Here is a 15,658-nt window from a genome sequence, read left to right as displayed (position 1 = left end):
TATAAGATCCCAATTATATATAACTCTGGTAGCATGCACTTCGCAACTATAGACCTGCCAGTAAAGGTCTTTTAGCTTTCATATAAGTTTGTTATAGTGCCTAAAATACTCTTATAGTATTTTATCTTTATGTTTTGTTCTAGGGATCTTTTGTATATAGAGTTAGGTAAGTTTTAGACTTGTTGCAACACCACTATCACTCCCAAACACATGTTGGTCGTATCTCAAATAAATATAGTTGATCAGGTTATATTTATTCCAGATATGATTACATAACTGCTTAGGTTTGACTGAAGTATCCAACATCTAAATACTTTTGTTTGTTTTGTTCTTATATGTTCTTATTGTGATACTTGTTCTTAATATGTATGCTTATTATTATACTTCTCGTAAAATACTTATATTTTAAAAGTATACTTTTAGTCAGAGCACTTCGGCACCATTGTATTTATACTTGTATATCATTTACTGGTTGATATACTGAGTTCACTATACACAATGCTCTGATACCAATCTGTCACACCCCCAAACCGAAACGGCGGAAACGTTCGGGGGCGGAGGACGTCATGTACAGTATCACAACAATTGTATAATAGTAATCAAAGCAACAACAACCATTGTATTAATAGAATATTGTTTACATTGTTTTCGAATCATATATATATATATATATATATATATATATATATATATATATATATATATATATATATATATATATAACTGACTCCAAAAGTAAATAACAAAACAATGACTTGAAGCTACTATGCTCCATCTTCTGAATCTCAGTGCGTGTACCTGTCTACTAGTGTCCTGAGAATACAAGTAGGTTTTGAAAGAGTATCAGCATTAAGCCGGTGAGTTCATAAGCGTTTTGTTTTAGAAAAACAGGTTCTATGTTCTTGAAAAGTGTGTTGTGTTTCTCCAGAAAACCTTATATTTTCTGATGTAATGAATGTTAAGAAAAATGATTCTTACTAGTTCCTCCTGCGAGTACTTAGTGTATACAAATCATATACAATCCAGATCGAACAAACAATCGATTGTGTGGTTCTGCCCCAAGCCCACAACCAAACAAGGAACAGGAAATGAGGTGGAGGCCACATATTCCACTGGTTGTCGGATCCTCATGTATATAACCCTGAAGTATTCACTAGGTACTTACAAAGTTAACTGTATTGGTCCTTTGAAATCTATTGATAGTGTTCCTCAAGAAAATCCAATATTTTCTTAGTGAAAGCATGATTAAACCAATTCCTTCTATAACTACTTAGCTCATACTAGCTATGTATAAACCAATATCGAACAGACAATTGATTGTGTGGATCTGCCCTAAGCCCACAACCAAACAAGGAACGGGAAATGAGGCGGAAACCACACATTCCATGGTCTATGGGATATTCTTCATACGTAGCCTGGATGCGTAAACTAAGGAATTATAGAATTAACAATGAATGTTCATTAGTGAAATGCTAAACCGATTGTTTGTAGAGTACTGATGTTTATCCTGGAAAATCCTATATTTTCCCTAAGTGTAAGTTTGTTGTCTTAACTGTTCCAAAACTGAAAAGCATAAGTATTTTCCAAACTTATGTTGTTTAAGCATTGTTCTGTTTGAAAACCCTGGTTACCACCAGTAATGTATAGTAGTATTATTACTTAAAATAAGATTAGTAGAAAATGTATTGTTCTGTATACTGAAAGTGTTGTTAATACCCTCTTGAGATCACTTAGTACATACGAGTTATAGAAATCTAAGTCGAACAGATAGTCGATTAGGTGATTCCGCCCTAAACCCACAACCAAACAAGGAACAGGGAATGAGGCGGAAGTCACACATCCCACTGCATGTCGGATGTTAATTTCATAAAACCCTGATTTATATACTAAGTGATCTCCTAGTTATTAACCCTGATGACTGATTGTTAAGTATATTATTACGTGAACGAGTCGTTGTTTCCCCTGTGAGTTTTTATAACCATGCTAAAGGACGATAACCACTACGACGTACTTCTGAATTTGTAAACTGAAATGACGTTTGTCACCCTCGGTTGACTGTAGCTAATAGTCAGGGTGCGGGATTGTCAGTCCCGTATAGATCTATACACAAACTCACGCTCTCCCTCCAGGAGACTCTGGTTCCTAAGGAGTAGACTTCTCGGAAGTCGTGTCTCACACTGTAGTTCTCTCAACAAATCCACGAATAATACTATGAAAACCCCTTTTTGTTATTAACATGAATCCTTATAAAAAAATAGTACCTTTATTCCATAATTCATAAGTTTGTTTCCTTGTTTGAAAATTGTGCTTGTAACGTTTGTATCTTAATATGTTTGTAAAACTGTTCGCAAGTCTAGTAGTAATAATGTTTGTCATGTTTAGTAAGTTCTATTTTCAATGTGTGCTAATGATAGGAAAATATAATAAACCAAATTATATTTTTAAACACCGATTACTTGTGCTTTTACTAGCATCCCCCCCCCCTAAAACATTAAAAAGCTTGGAAAATATGGGGGTATGAACTCACCTTATATTGGAGATTCGTTTGAAGATATGATATATGATGATAAGTTTCACGAGTGAAGTCCCGAAGCACAAACGAATCCTAAATAACATATAATGATACATATAGGCATGAAATTAGTGAATCTAACTACAAAAGTGCTTAGCAAACAACCTAGCATGAAAGAATAACTCACCAAAGGAGTGTTAGAAGCAAGTTAGGAGGATGAAAGGGAGTTCACGGCTGGGCTTGATGTGTTCACGGCCGTGAAGGGTTCACGACCCTTGAAGGTTTGAAGGGTTCACGGCCCTTATGAAGGGTTCACAGCCTGTTCTTGGTGAAATATGAAGATTTGAAGGGTTTACGGCCGTGAACTCATGAACAAGGAATGCTTGATTTGATGAAAGGATGAATGCTTGATGCTCCACAACGAGTTCTAAGGAGAATTGAGTGATAGATGAAGAGAAACTTGGGTTTTCGCTTGATGTTTTTAGAGAGAGAGAGAGTGGTGTTCTCGGCCAGAAAAGTAAAAAATGAGGGTGGATACACGTATATATAGGCTGAGTTCGTGGTCGGTGGTGGGGTCCACCCAAGGGTCCACCCAGCCGTTCACGGTTCACGGCCGTGAACACGATTGCGGGCGTGAACACCCGGTTGCTCGAGACTTGGCTGATTTTCGAAGAAAACTTGATTTTCGATGCCTGGAAAGTTTCGGGTTGTCACAGATTGATTGGGGGTTGTTCATGGATTGGTTCTCAACCAATAATGCTTAAATTATTTGCAACTACAAATATTATAATTATTGACACATTTAATAGTTCAAAAGCAGTTTTTCATAGGGACATTATCACAGAGGCATCAAGTTATTTCCATGGAAACGATACACAGACGTGTAATAAAAAGGAGTTTATTGTATGTTTCTAATATAGTTGACATAGGGTCGGAAAAGAAGACGGCATCTTGTGTGGACATGGTATAAGAGTATTTGAACGTGTTTCTAGAGAATATATTGAGTTTGCCAACTGCCATCAAGTTGAATACAAGATTGATTTAATACTAGGAGATACTCTCATAGCTTAGGCACTGTATCGTCTAGCTTCATCATAAATGGAAGAATTAATGAAAAAATTACAAGAGTTGTTACGTCATAGATTTATACAACCAATTGCATCTCCTTAAGGTATTACACATATCAAGGGGTTGGGTCACTTGGCCATCCCACAGATAACTCATGGTTTGAGTAACTTTATAGCAACATCTCGCATGGTCTTCTACAAGAAAATTGGCCTTTAATGACATGTGTTATGTGACATAAAAGGGTACAGATGACACGCAAATGTGTGTCATTGAAGCTCCTGTCATAAAGGAAGATGACACGCATTTGTGTGTCATAACCTTACGACGCACATTTACGACATGCAATGTGTGTCATAAAGGTGTATAGATGACACGCAATGTGTATCATTGAAGCCCCTATCCTAAAGGAAGACGACACACATTTGTGTGTCGTAACCTTACGACACGCATTGCGTGTCATAAAGGGGTATAGATGACACGCAATGTGTATCAAAAACATTGTACGCTACATGTCAAAAGACGATGCTAACTTACAACACAAGCCATGTTATGGTACCCCTTGGTATGAGTAACTTTGTGGCGACTTTGGATCTTGCGACCTAGATATAGATACTATTAGTCTATAGTTGGTCATTTTATGTGTTTTAAGTCCATTAATAACATCCTACTTTATTTAAAAAATTTAGTGATTAAAAGCATATTTTGTTACTTAATTTACATCATTTTGGATACTTTTAAAACTTTACGGATGATACCAAAATACCCCTCCTCTCTCCCTCCCTTAATCTGATTTCGGCACTATGATCCTTCTCCCCTAATACACGGGCTCAAGGTAACATTTCCTCATGTAGTCCCCTAATTTCCAAGATAGATTTAATCCATAAGCATGCTTCCAATAAACAAGTACCAGTTCAATTTCGTTTTTCCAAAATTGTTTAGTATTGCGATCCAACATAAGCTTTTGTTCATAAATTATCATGTTTTCTTCGTCAACATGGTGTTAGGTCAAACAATAATATTTTCTTCATCTCCATTTAGGATATAACACATATGAATTAAAGGTGTCATGAATTCCATTATGTTTGGATGGAAGTTCAAACCTATAATCATATTGTCCAATCTTTTTTAAGATTCTAAATTATCAAATAAACCTTGGACTAAGCTTAGCAGAGTTGCCGAAACAAATACTTCATTTTCTGTATGAAATTATCATGACACAATCACCCAACTTGGATTCCCTAGGCCTTTTCTTAGAATCAGAATAAGTTTTCTTTTGATCATAAGCCGCTTTCATTCATTCATGGATCAGCTTCACTTTACATGCTAGATTTTTTGTGCTAGACAATTCATATTTTTTTGGTTATAATATGGACAAAATGTACTTACATTTTTTATATAAAACTTGTCCCTTTATAGGAAAGCTTTGTTGGATTTTTGTAGTAAATTCTTGGGACATGGAATAGAGTTTTCATTGTAGCATTCACCCTTTGCATAAAATTGGACCAACATGCTTGAAGTGACATGTCCATGACCGACTTGACACTTTCCATCACATGCAATTGCTTATAAAACAATTTTCGTATATGTACCCATACGTCCATACTATATATATATATATATATATATATATATATATATATATATATATATATATATATATATATATATATATATATATATATATATATATATATAATCGTGCTATCGTTTCGTGTTTCTGTCTGACACGACACGACACGATAAGGTTTTATGTAACACGAACACGACACGACATTATGTCGTGTTTTTTCTAACTAACACGAAAACGAACGAATTACAAAACGACAAACACGACACCACACGACAAATATAACATTTATCAAATATAACACGAAAAACACGACAAACACGAAAAACACGATAAAGAACTATTAAATCGTGTCAATTTCGTTTCGAATTTTGAACACGAACACGACACGACACGACACGACGTCGTGTTTTTTACTGTTAACACGAACACGACACGAACACGAATTCAAATTTCAGTTTCGTGCCAATTTCGTTTCGTTTCGTGTATTTTTGTCGTGTCGTGTCATAAATTATCACCCCTATATATTTGTGTTAAAACTTGTCTACTATAAAAATGGGAAAATACTAATCTAGCCAAATATACTAATTACCTACCTAAAATTATATCTAAAATTAGCCAAAAAAAACACATTAGCCAAAACTAGCCCACGAAATAGTAGATGGGTTAGGGTTGACTACGGTCGACGAGGGTTGACTACGGTCAACCTTCAAAAACTACTCTTTCGTCGGAATTGACTACTTTTTCGTGACCCGTCTACTGTTTTGTGGCCCATTGGTCATAGTATATAATGTCTTATTTTTCAGTTTAGATTACTTTTTCCTCATTTTTTCTTCCATTGTCTACTATTTTCTCTCAATAGAGCATCCGAAGAACAATGAGATACGTCCATTTTTAATCAAAAATTTACTGTATTGTTGAGTAGGAGTAGTTTTTGTATATGGGGATAACTTTTTTTTTGAAAAAAAACCGAAAAAAAAAATTTAAAACCGTAGGTTTCTTACGAAACCTACAGTGTACAAGTCCACAATGCACAAAACCGTAGCTTTTTAACCCAAAACCGTAGTTTTCATTAAAAAGAAAAAAAAAACGTAGATTTAACTCAAAACCGTATTTTATACATAGAAAACCGTAGGTTTTAAAAAAAAAACTATGGTTTTATATCTTCAAAATGAATTTTTGTTTATACTAAACACGAAATAGTAGACGAATTAGCGAAACAGTAGACGATTCAAAAATCTACGGTTTCGTGGGCTATTTTGGGATAATTCCTAGTTTTTGGCTAAAAATGGTTAATTACTTTCTTAATTTGGCTAGATTAGTAATCATGTTAATTATTTGTAATCAACCTTATCTACATTTAGTATATGTAATTATGTTATATAAAGATGTGTATGCAAAATTCGACATTCATGGTGTACAAATCATAAGTCTTTAGCTTACAAATATCTAATATTTTATTTATTTATTTTTTTATTTTTTTATTTTTTTGATATTTAAGGTGTGCTTGGTTTTTAGTTAATCTACATGTCAAAACACATAGTAAGGCTATATTTGTTAGGATATTAGGTGTGAGACCCGTGTAATACATTGAATATTTAATATATATATATATATATATATATATATATATATATATATATATATATATATATATTGTTAAGCATTATATGTTTAATAATTTACAAAATTGAATTTGGAAATAATATCAATATTAGCTGCGAATGAACCAATTTTTGCAAAGTTTATGCAAATTATCGTGAATTCAAAAGGGATTGGCCGGAAATTATGTTTTTCAATTAAGAAGGTTGATTTGATTTTAAATTGAATTTAATACACTAATTGACAAATTATGTGAGAATTTATGGAGACATTTAAGTTTTCTTATTTTCTTTACTATATTTTTAGATTAGATTTTTTTTATAATTTAATAACAAAACCAAAAAAACCACAATTTGCCAAATGGATTTAAATGAAATTAAAAAAATTAAAAAAATGTTATGTGGCATATTGAATTAGGTGATGGCATGTGGCAAAAAACTCTTCATTTATATTTATATATATTAAAAGAGAAACTTGATGACATCACCTTCAACAATCAGGGTCATTCATTGTGTTATTTTGATTAATTTCAACCATTTGATCATTTTGATGATGTCATCCTAAAATAAAATTAAATTAAATTAATATTGACTAAATTTAACAGTCTAACTAAGTTATTTAATGTTAATATCATTTATAAAATGAATGTATTCAACTCATTTAAATCTCATCATAATTTTTGAAAGTAAATTTCGTTCCTTCCTAATAAAAATCACGTTCTTAGCTGGCTTCTTTTGTATATTCTTTCAATTCGCATCTATTATATGAAACGTATCTATTAGATTATGAGATATCATCGCTCAATTCCAAAAAATCAAAGAATTTGAAATTTGATATCATTTCCATAATCATTGTTGAAAGTTATGTATAAATCATGTTGTCCTGTTCGTACATTATGTTTTTCTTCATACCCTTTTCAGCATCACGTTCGAACAACATCACCCTTTGCAGCATCACGTTCGTCATCCAGGTTCCATCTTTAATACGATGTTCTTAATTTTTATTAATTGTATTCGATTATTTGATTCTCATTAGTGTTGTATTTGACTGTGATCTTTGAATGCATGAATAATCTTGATTATAAATGTTAGTATTTGTTTTTCAATCTTATACTTTTGTCTTTTTAACCTTACGTTTGATGTTGCACTCTACATGTTTGATAAAATGCCCATAAGAAAAGCATAGTGACTTTTTTCCCTCCAAAAATATTTCAAGCATTTATTTATTACCCGTTCCTTTATCAAATTTAAATTTGTATTTTCCTTATATCCATAAAAAATTTTATTTCGATAACTTATGTGTTTCCTTTATCAAATTTAAATTATCCAAAATCGGATTCAGTCGTACTCTACCAATTTAATCGTCATTAATTTCATCCATAATTTCACCCAATTTAAATTTGTATTTTCCATATATAATTTTTTTCAATGATCCTGATTTTTTCCCTCCAAAAATATTTCAAACATTTATTTTTAGATAATGTTGCCCCATTATAATTATTACTTTCATCATATAAAATAATAAAACGTACCAATATGCATGTATATAAGACAGTCAATCTTGAAAATAATATAGTTATGAAAAATTATAAATTAAGATAAAAAAAATTATAAGATATTAGGAGATTTGTAAAAAGTACAATTAGTATAAGCGTTACGGTTATTAGAAAAAAAAAATAAGACCGTTAACATTAGTAAAAATACAATATATAAACTAAATTATCACAATAGTAATGAAATATCATTATTTGATATTTCATATAATTGAAAGATATATACAAAAGTACATTGATGATATACCAAAATTATTCAAAGTTGCGTCAAGTCTAATGCAAAGTCTTTGCGAACACCAAATAAATAAGAACAAACATAAAAGCTACCACTTATATTCATAATCAAATTAAAATAAACCAATCATGATTTAGAAAAGAATTTCCATTAATAATATAGTAAAATTAAATCCACATAACATTTAACTTTCCATATATTCTACTCTATGACTTTATTTGAATAAATGAAATAGTTGTCAATATTCAATGCAGTGAAAAAACAGTATACTGGTTGTCAATATAGGTTTAAATTAAGTAATCTTATTATGGAAGGAACGTCTATTTAGAATGTTTATTCTTATATAACAATATAATTAAGTAACATTTTTAAATAATTAAAAAACATGTTGTTTTATCTTATTTTTTGTTGTGTCGACTTTTTATAACTTCATATGTCTTTTTTTATATGTTCCCCCACGTTTAAAATTTTATATTTTGACGACTTACGTGTTTCCTTTATCAAATTCAAACCTTCCAAAATCGGATTCTGATCGTAACCTACCAATTTAATCGTCATTAATTTCATCTATAGTTTAACCCAATTTAAATTTGTATTTTCCTTATATAAAATTTTTTAATAATCCTGATTTTTTCCCTCCTAAAATATTTCAAGCATTTATTTCTTACTCGTTCCTTTATCAAATTTAAATTTGTATTTTCCTTACATCCATAAAAAAAATTATTTTGATAACTTATGTGTTTCCTTTATCAAATTTAAACTTTCCAAAATCGGATTCAATCGTAATCTACCAATTTAATCGTCATTAATTTCATCCATAATTTCACCTAATTTAAATTTGTATTTTCCATATATAAATTTTTTTAATGATCCCGATTTTTTCCTTCCAAAAATATTTTAAGCATTTATTTTTTGATAATGTTGACCCATTATAATTATTACTTTCCTCATATAAAATAATAAAACTTACCAATATGCTTATATATAAGACAGTCAATCTTAAAAATAATATAGTTATGAAAATTATAAAGTAAGATAAAAAAATTATAAGATATTAGGAGATTTGTAAAAAGTACAATTAATATAAGCGTTACGATTATTAGAAAAAAAATAAGACCGTTAATATTAGTAAAAATGAAATATATAACTAAATTATCATAATAGAAATGAAATATCATTATTTGATATTTCATATAATTAAAAGATATATACCAAAGTACATTGATGATATATACCAAAATTATTCAAAGTTACGCCAAGTCTAATGCAAAGTTTTACCCAGTTTATCCATAATTTCATCGTCATTAATTTTATCCATAACTTCACCCAGTTTTAATTTGTATTTTTTATAACATTTTTAAATAATGTTTTATCCATCAATCTTTCGTCAAATTACACTAATGTAATTATCTACGATTTTGAACGTACTCATATGTGACGATGAATATCGTCCAACTAATAAAACAAAAAATATTGTCTACAAAGAGGGTTTTCAATGATTATATATATTTATCGATTTCAGTGTATCTTATACACATTTCAATAATATCAATAACCATTTTTTTTTAATAATTATTATGCAATGTCTGTAGACATTTTTATGTTTTTTTATATGTTCCCTGTATTTAACACAGGTTATAATCTAGTTAGTTGGATGACACAACTAGATTCAGAACTATTTCCAATGAAATTATAAAAATGGGCATGTCTTTTCCATAAACAAGAGTACCCAACTTGTTTCCAATTTTTTTAGCGCTCAAACAAAAAGCACCTAATTTTTTATGACATCAACAACAATTTCAATCTTAATCCAATACCATATCAAATACAATTCGATAAAGTTCAAATATTTTGGATCAGTTTACATGTTAATCTCAACTTTTATTTTTTGAACCGAAAAAATCTTGATTATTTTACATTTTACCCTAATTAACAAAATAGTCATTATTTGTTTTTCAACAGAAAATAACAGATTATCATACAAAATTAAATGATCATAACTTTTCTCTTCAAAAAATAAATATTATGATTAAACCGTAAACTAAACAAAAATATTGAGACTTTATCGGAAATTTCCCTATAATATATGATACCCAAACATGTAAATATATTATATTCGTAGGATATGAAGACATTATTTTGAAAACTTGATATCATTTTTAGTATTTGAATCCTTTTAGTCCAATACATACCAAATACAATACAATTTGTTCTATCATGTCATGTCATAATATATAATACATAATATATAATATATAATATAATATGATAATCAAACATGTAAAGATATTATATTTGTAGGATATGAAGACATTATTTTGAAATTTTGATATCCTTTTTAGTACTTGAATCCTCTTCATGTAATTTACACATAAATTTTGGTAATTAAGTGGCATTATCTTCTATTGGGAACATCTTCTCCACCATGACATTGGAAAGAATACGATTCGGATCCAACTCTTTTCGTGCTTTGTTAAATGCTTCAACAGGAAATCGTGCTCTTAGCCTTTCTTGTAGGGCTGCAAGCTCGTTTTTATCTTTTGGAACCTGAAATTATGATTTTATTAAATAATATAGAAAATAGATATAGATTTTTTGTGTTTAAAATATGATTTTAGAAACTCAATATTTTGCATTATCTTGTTCTTTTTAATTTCTTGGACGAGGAATGTAAGATATACTAAAAGGAATGGGATAGACATTATAAATTTTTTGGTTAGTGAATTTTTTTTTTTAAATATAAAAAACAACTTAATTGAAGTTTGAAAGTTTTTGATAGGATTTTATATTATTGAAAAAATAATACACAGCTTTCAAATCATAAATCCCTTTAATCATTATGACCATACAAGATGTTGACAAGCAATAAAGATAAAAGGTAAATGCTAGTAATATGTTCCAGAGTTAGGGACAGATTTGACTTTTCCAGTCAACAGGGAAAAAAACAGAAAAGCTTTGCATTTTATCTTTAATAATTGAAATTTGAAGCTTTATACTTTTTTTTAACATTTAAAATAACCGTTTCTTCCGTTTACTCGGTTTTGGTAACTGGTTTTTGATATCATACAACTAGTGAGATTTAGGAAGTTTGAATTTATAAGAAAAAAAGAAAAATTATTGAATTATTGAAATGTAATGTTAAATTTGTTATTTTTAACTTTTTTTCATTTCTTTTTTAAATTTAAACAGTTTAAATAAATAAACAAATGAAATAATTTGATTCAATTTAAAAAATTAGAAATTTAGAAATTAAAAAGAAAGTTGCATTAATGAAATTGACACTTATTTATTATTACATTTATTATAATTATTACATTGAATTCTATATGGAATTTAATAAAATGGAAAAAAAAAAAAACCATAAAATGACAAATAGAAAAAAAAAAAAAAAAAAAAACAACAAATAAAAAAATCTTAGAAAATGACATGTGTCAAATGCTTTATTTCTCTTTTAAATTTAAACAAACAGTTTAAATAAATAAACAAATGAAATAATTTGATTCAATTTAAAAATTTAGAAATTAAAAAGAAAGTTGCATTAATGAAATTGACACGTATTTATTATTACATTTATTATAATTATTACATTAAAATCCTATATGAAATTTAATAAAATGGAAAAAACCATAAAATGACAAGTAGAAAAAAAAAACAAATAAAAAAATCTTAGAAAATGACATGTGTCAAATGCTTCATTTCTCTTTTAAATTTAAACAAACAGTTTAAATAAACAAACAAATGAAATAATTGGATTCAATTTAAAAATTTAGAAATTTAGAAATTAAAAGGAGAGTTGTATTAATGAAATTGATACTTATTTATTATTACATTTATTATAATTATAACATTAAAATACTATATGGAATTTAATAAAATGGAAAAAAAAAACATAAAATGACAAGTAGAAAAAAAAACAAATAAAAAAAATCTTAAACATGACATGTGTCAAATGCAATGAGAACATGACATTTGGCAAAAATGATTTTGATATATATATATATATATATATATATATATATATATAGAGAGAGAGAGAGAGAGAGAAGAAGATTGAGCAAAATACAGAAAAATACAACATACTTTAACCATGTCATCATTTTAGCAACTGAACTATTATTTTTCTTTTTAAAACAGTCAAAAAAGTATAATAGCTTAATCACTATAGAAAACAATTAACTAGGTAAATCGACTACATACTGTTTCTTTTTAAGAATAATCACAAAAAATGACCAAAATGGTAATTGTCTACTTAACAAATTTACTTCCTTTTTTGTAATTTCACAACCAAAAATCATTTTGTCTTGTGATTATCCCTTTATTCAAAAAATAGACTTAACAAAAAGTTAATCATATAAGCTATATATGGGTGTTTCTTTTGACTTGATACAAAAAAACAACTTAATATATAAGTAGAATCTGGTTTATAAAATATACCTCAATTTTAGCCCAATGTTCAAAAGCTGAATATTGATTCCAAAAACGTGTTTGAGTGAGATGCCTATAATGAAAAAATTCTTCTGTTATTTGTTTCCTTTGTCGAGCATCTGATGTAGGAAGATACATAATTATACCCACCTGTCACATAGAAAACAAAATATGACATTCCCTTTAATTTATTAAAATAGTTAATTGCAGAAAAAGTGTAATGAATCATAATTAATTTATTAAAAAGAGACTTACCCATGAGAAAATATCATCATTTGATTCACTGGAAGCAGGACTCATCAAACTTTTGCTAGAAGCAGACCATCGTTGTTCTATAGGTGAAGGAGCAGGAATCTCTTCTTTTTCTATTAATTCCATAACTTCTTCTATAAATTTAAGATCTTTCATGTTTGGTTTTGATAAAGTTCCAGCTGGAAAACATGTCTCAGAGACCCATTGTTGACCTCCACAGTCAAACCCTAAAATTTCATCACTCCACCCTACCCTGAATCCCTCTGATCTCTTCCAAAATTCGGATTCTGCTTCATTGATTTTCTTAACATGGTCTTTGTTAAGAGGATCAATGGATAGTAACTTGTCTCTTAGTTCAGTAAATGTAAGGTCTGAAAGCTTTGAGTCGTTTTCATTTGGTTGGCGTCTGAAAATAAGATGTTAATTGATGAGATACGTGAGTGAAAGAGGGGTATTTATGGAATAAACTTACTTGTACTTTTCTAATGATTCTTTGTATAGATCACGAACAGGTTGTAAAGCTTCATCGAGGCTATACTTGGGCTTAAATTTGGGTGGGCCTTTCCATTTGGAAACAGGGTTACATGTCACCACTACAACAGTGTCTGTATATGGTATGTAAAGGTACTTTACATGCTTGTTGTCATTTAGAAGCTTTCTGCAACCAAAAGAAGAAATGCAATCAGACGAGAGAATATAAGATCATAGAGCAATTAATATGGTAATTGAAAGTAATGAAAGTAGGATGTTATAATACACAAATAAATGAAACTATGTCGAGTGAAAACTGTATACATACTTATGTTTCTTCTTGATTTCACTCAAGTTTGAGACAAATGTGTGTTCTACAAGTTCCTGTCTCTCAACACATTGGAGAGTAACTTCAGCAACAACCCCAAATGCACCAAGCCCACATCGAGCTAAATAGAACAGTTCAGGGTTTTTGTCTTTTGAAATTTCGATTGTTCCCTTTCCAGGGGTAACCAATTTCATGCTGATAACCTGCTCATCAATCGGAGGCAACTTTGCACCAGTACCATGAGCACCTACCTATAGGTAGGAGAGTTTAAGCGACTAGTAAGCAATGGAGATGAGTTCAACAATCATGAAATTGTTTCACACAAATTAAAACTAATGGAAATGGCATCCATACCTGAACAATGCCACCAATTTGTTGTTCTCTAATAGACGCAAAGTTCTGCAAAGTAATGCCATAATCCTTGATGGCATCGACAAGTTGCTGGACTCGAATGCCTGCCTGTACCCGAACCGTTTTCTTCTCTTTATCAACCTCCAAAACTTTATCCATCAAAGCCAGATTCACCATCCCACCACGGGCCAAACCGATCCCATTTGGAGATAACCCGGATCCAACAGGACGGATCTTCTGCTTCTTCTCGTTGGCATCCTTCACAATCTTCTCCAATTCTTCTAAACTTTCGGGTTGGAGGAAGACCCGGGTCTGTACCTCGTGAGTCCCGCTCCAATTAACGACCGTGTGGAGGTCATCGGGAAGAGGGGCGTACCGGAAGAGTTGGGCCTTTTTGTGTTTTGCGTTTTCAGGGAAAGGGAAGGAGTAGTAAGTGGCGACGGCGCAGCTGAGGAGGAGTGCGGAGTATCCGAGGTACTTCCGGAGTTCAGAGGAAGTAGATGGCGTGGCGGATAGCGGCGGCGGTGTTGGCGGCGGTGGAGATGATGAAGAAAATTGACGTATGAGATTTATTAGAGGGGTTTTAGTGGTAGGTGAAGAAGATAGGGTTTCGAGGGTGTTGTTGAAATGTGGGTTTTTGCGGTGGATAACGGAGGATTGGAGGGATCGCTTGATTCGGAGAGATCGCAACATTTGTATTGATTTTTCCGGTGATTCATTCACATCGGCTGTAGCAGTGACACTACACCTCCGCGTCTGCTTTCACCATGTCGAAGGGCGTATCGCCAGATTTGCTTTAGGATTGTACCATTGACCCCTTAAGTTATAATGATCAACCTTTTTCCCCCCTCGGTTTTCAGAGAATGTGTCATCTAACAAATTAGTCGAAAAGTTTGTTTTTAATGAGCTTGAAGTTGGAATTAGTTCTAAACCAGCGGTTGAAAGACATACTGAGTGTAAGCAAAGGGTTGTTGAGGAATCTGACATACACCCACCTACTCTCCATATCTAAGGCTATATGGAGTGGTCACCACCAACTCATCAGAAAAGTGGTGCCACATCTGCGCCACGTCACCTTCACCACCAACCCACTCCACATAGGAAATGGTCACCACTAACAACATTCACTTTTTTATTATTTTTTATTTTTTTAACATTATGTTAAATAAATAACATAATTTATAAAATAGGTAACTTTTTTTATTTTTTGTAACACTATATGAAATAAAAAACATAATTTATAAGATAAATAAATTTTTTGAAAACACAAAAAGAAAAAAACATTTCATTAATTA

General features: G+C 30.5%; 1 protein-coding gene across 1 annotated transcript; it reads right to left on the bottom strand.

Annotated features, from left to right (window-relative positions):
* Positions 1–10,802: 10,802 nt before the first annotated feature.
* GLDH (L-galactono-1,4-lactone dehydrogenase) lies at positions 10,803–15,238 on the bottom strand. The gene is made up of 6 exons (XM_079048037.1): positions 14,367–15,238; positions 14,013–14,263; positions 13,686–13,871; positions 13,217–13,619; positions 12,971–13,111; positions 10,803–11,083 (listed from the first exon to the last, which is right to left on the bottom strand). The coding sequence occupies exons 1-6, from the start codon at positions 15,054–15,056 to the stop codon at positions 10,922–10,924; spliced, it is 1,833 nt and encodes a 610-aa protein (XP_078904163.1). The 5' UTR covers positions 15,057–15,238; the 3' UTR covers positions 10,803–10,921.
* Positions 15,239–15,658: the final 420 nt, after the last annotated feature.

The sequence above is a fragment of the Lactuca virosa genome, chromosome 5, assembly GCF_052849685.1.
Source record: "Lactuca virosa cultivar CGN04683 chromosome 5, Lactuca_virosa_CGN04683_v6, whole genome shotgun sequence".
In the NCBI taxonomy this organism is placed as follows: domain Eukaryota; kingdom Viridiplantae; phylum Streptophyta; class Magnoliopsida; order Asterales; family Asteraceae; genus Lactuca; species Lactuca virosa.
The sequence above is the reverse complement of the archived record's forward strand: the minus strand, read 5'-3'. Positions and strand labels throughout refer to the sequence as shown.

Bases quoted from the DNA above. Each gene is read 5' to 3' on its own strand.
- GLDH (XM_079048037.1), bottom strand. From the start codon at position 15,056: ATGTTGCGATCTCTCCGAATCAAGCGATCCCTCCAATCCTCCGTTATC. The intron at 13,112-13,216 runs GTAAGTCTCTTT...TCTATGTGACAG, and splicing joins ATGATGATATTTTCTCATGG to GTGGGTATAATTATGTATCT. The intron at 11,084-12,970 runs GTATATTTTATA...TCATAATTTCAG, and splicing joins AACATTGGGCTAAAATTGAG to GTTCCAAAAGATAAAAACGA.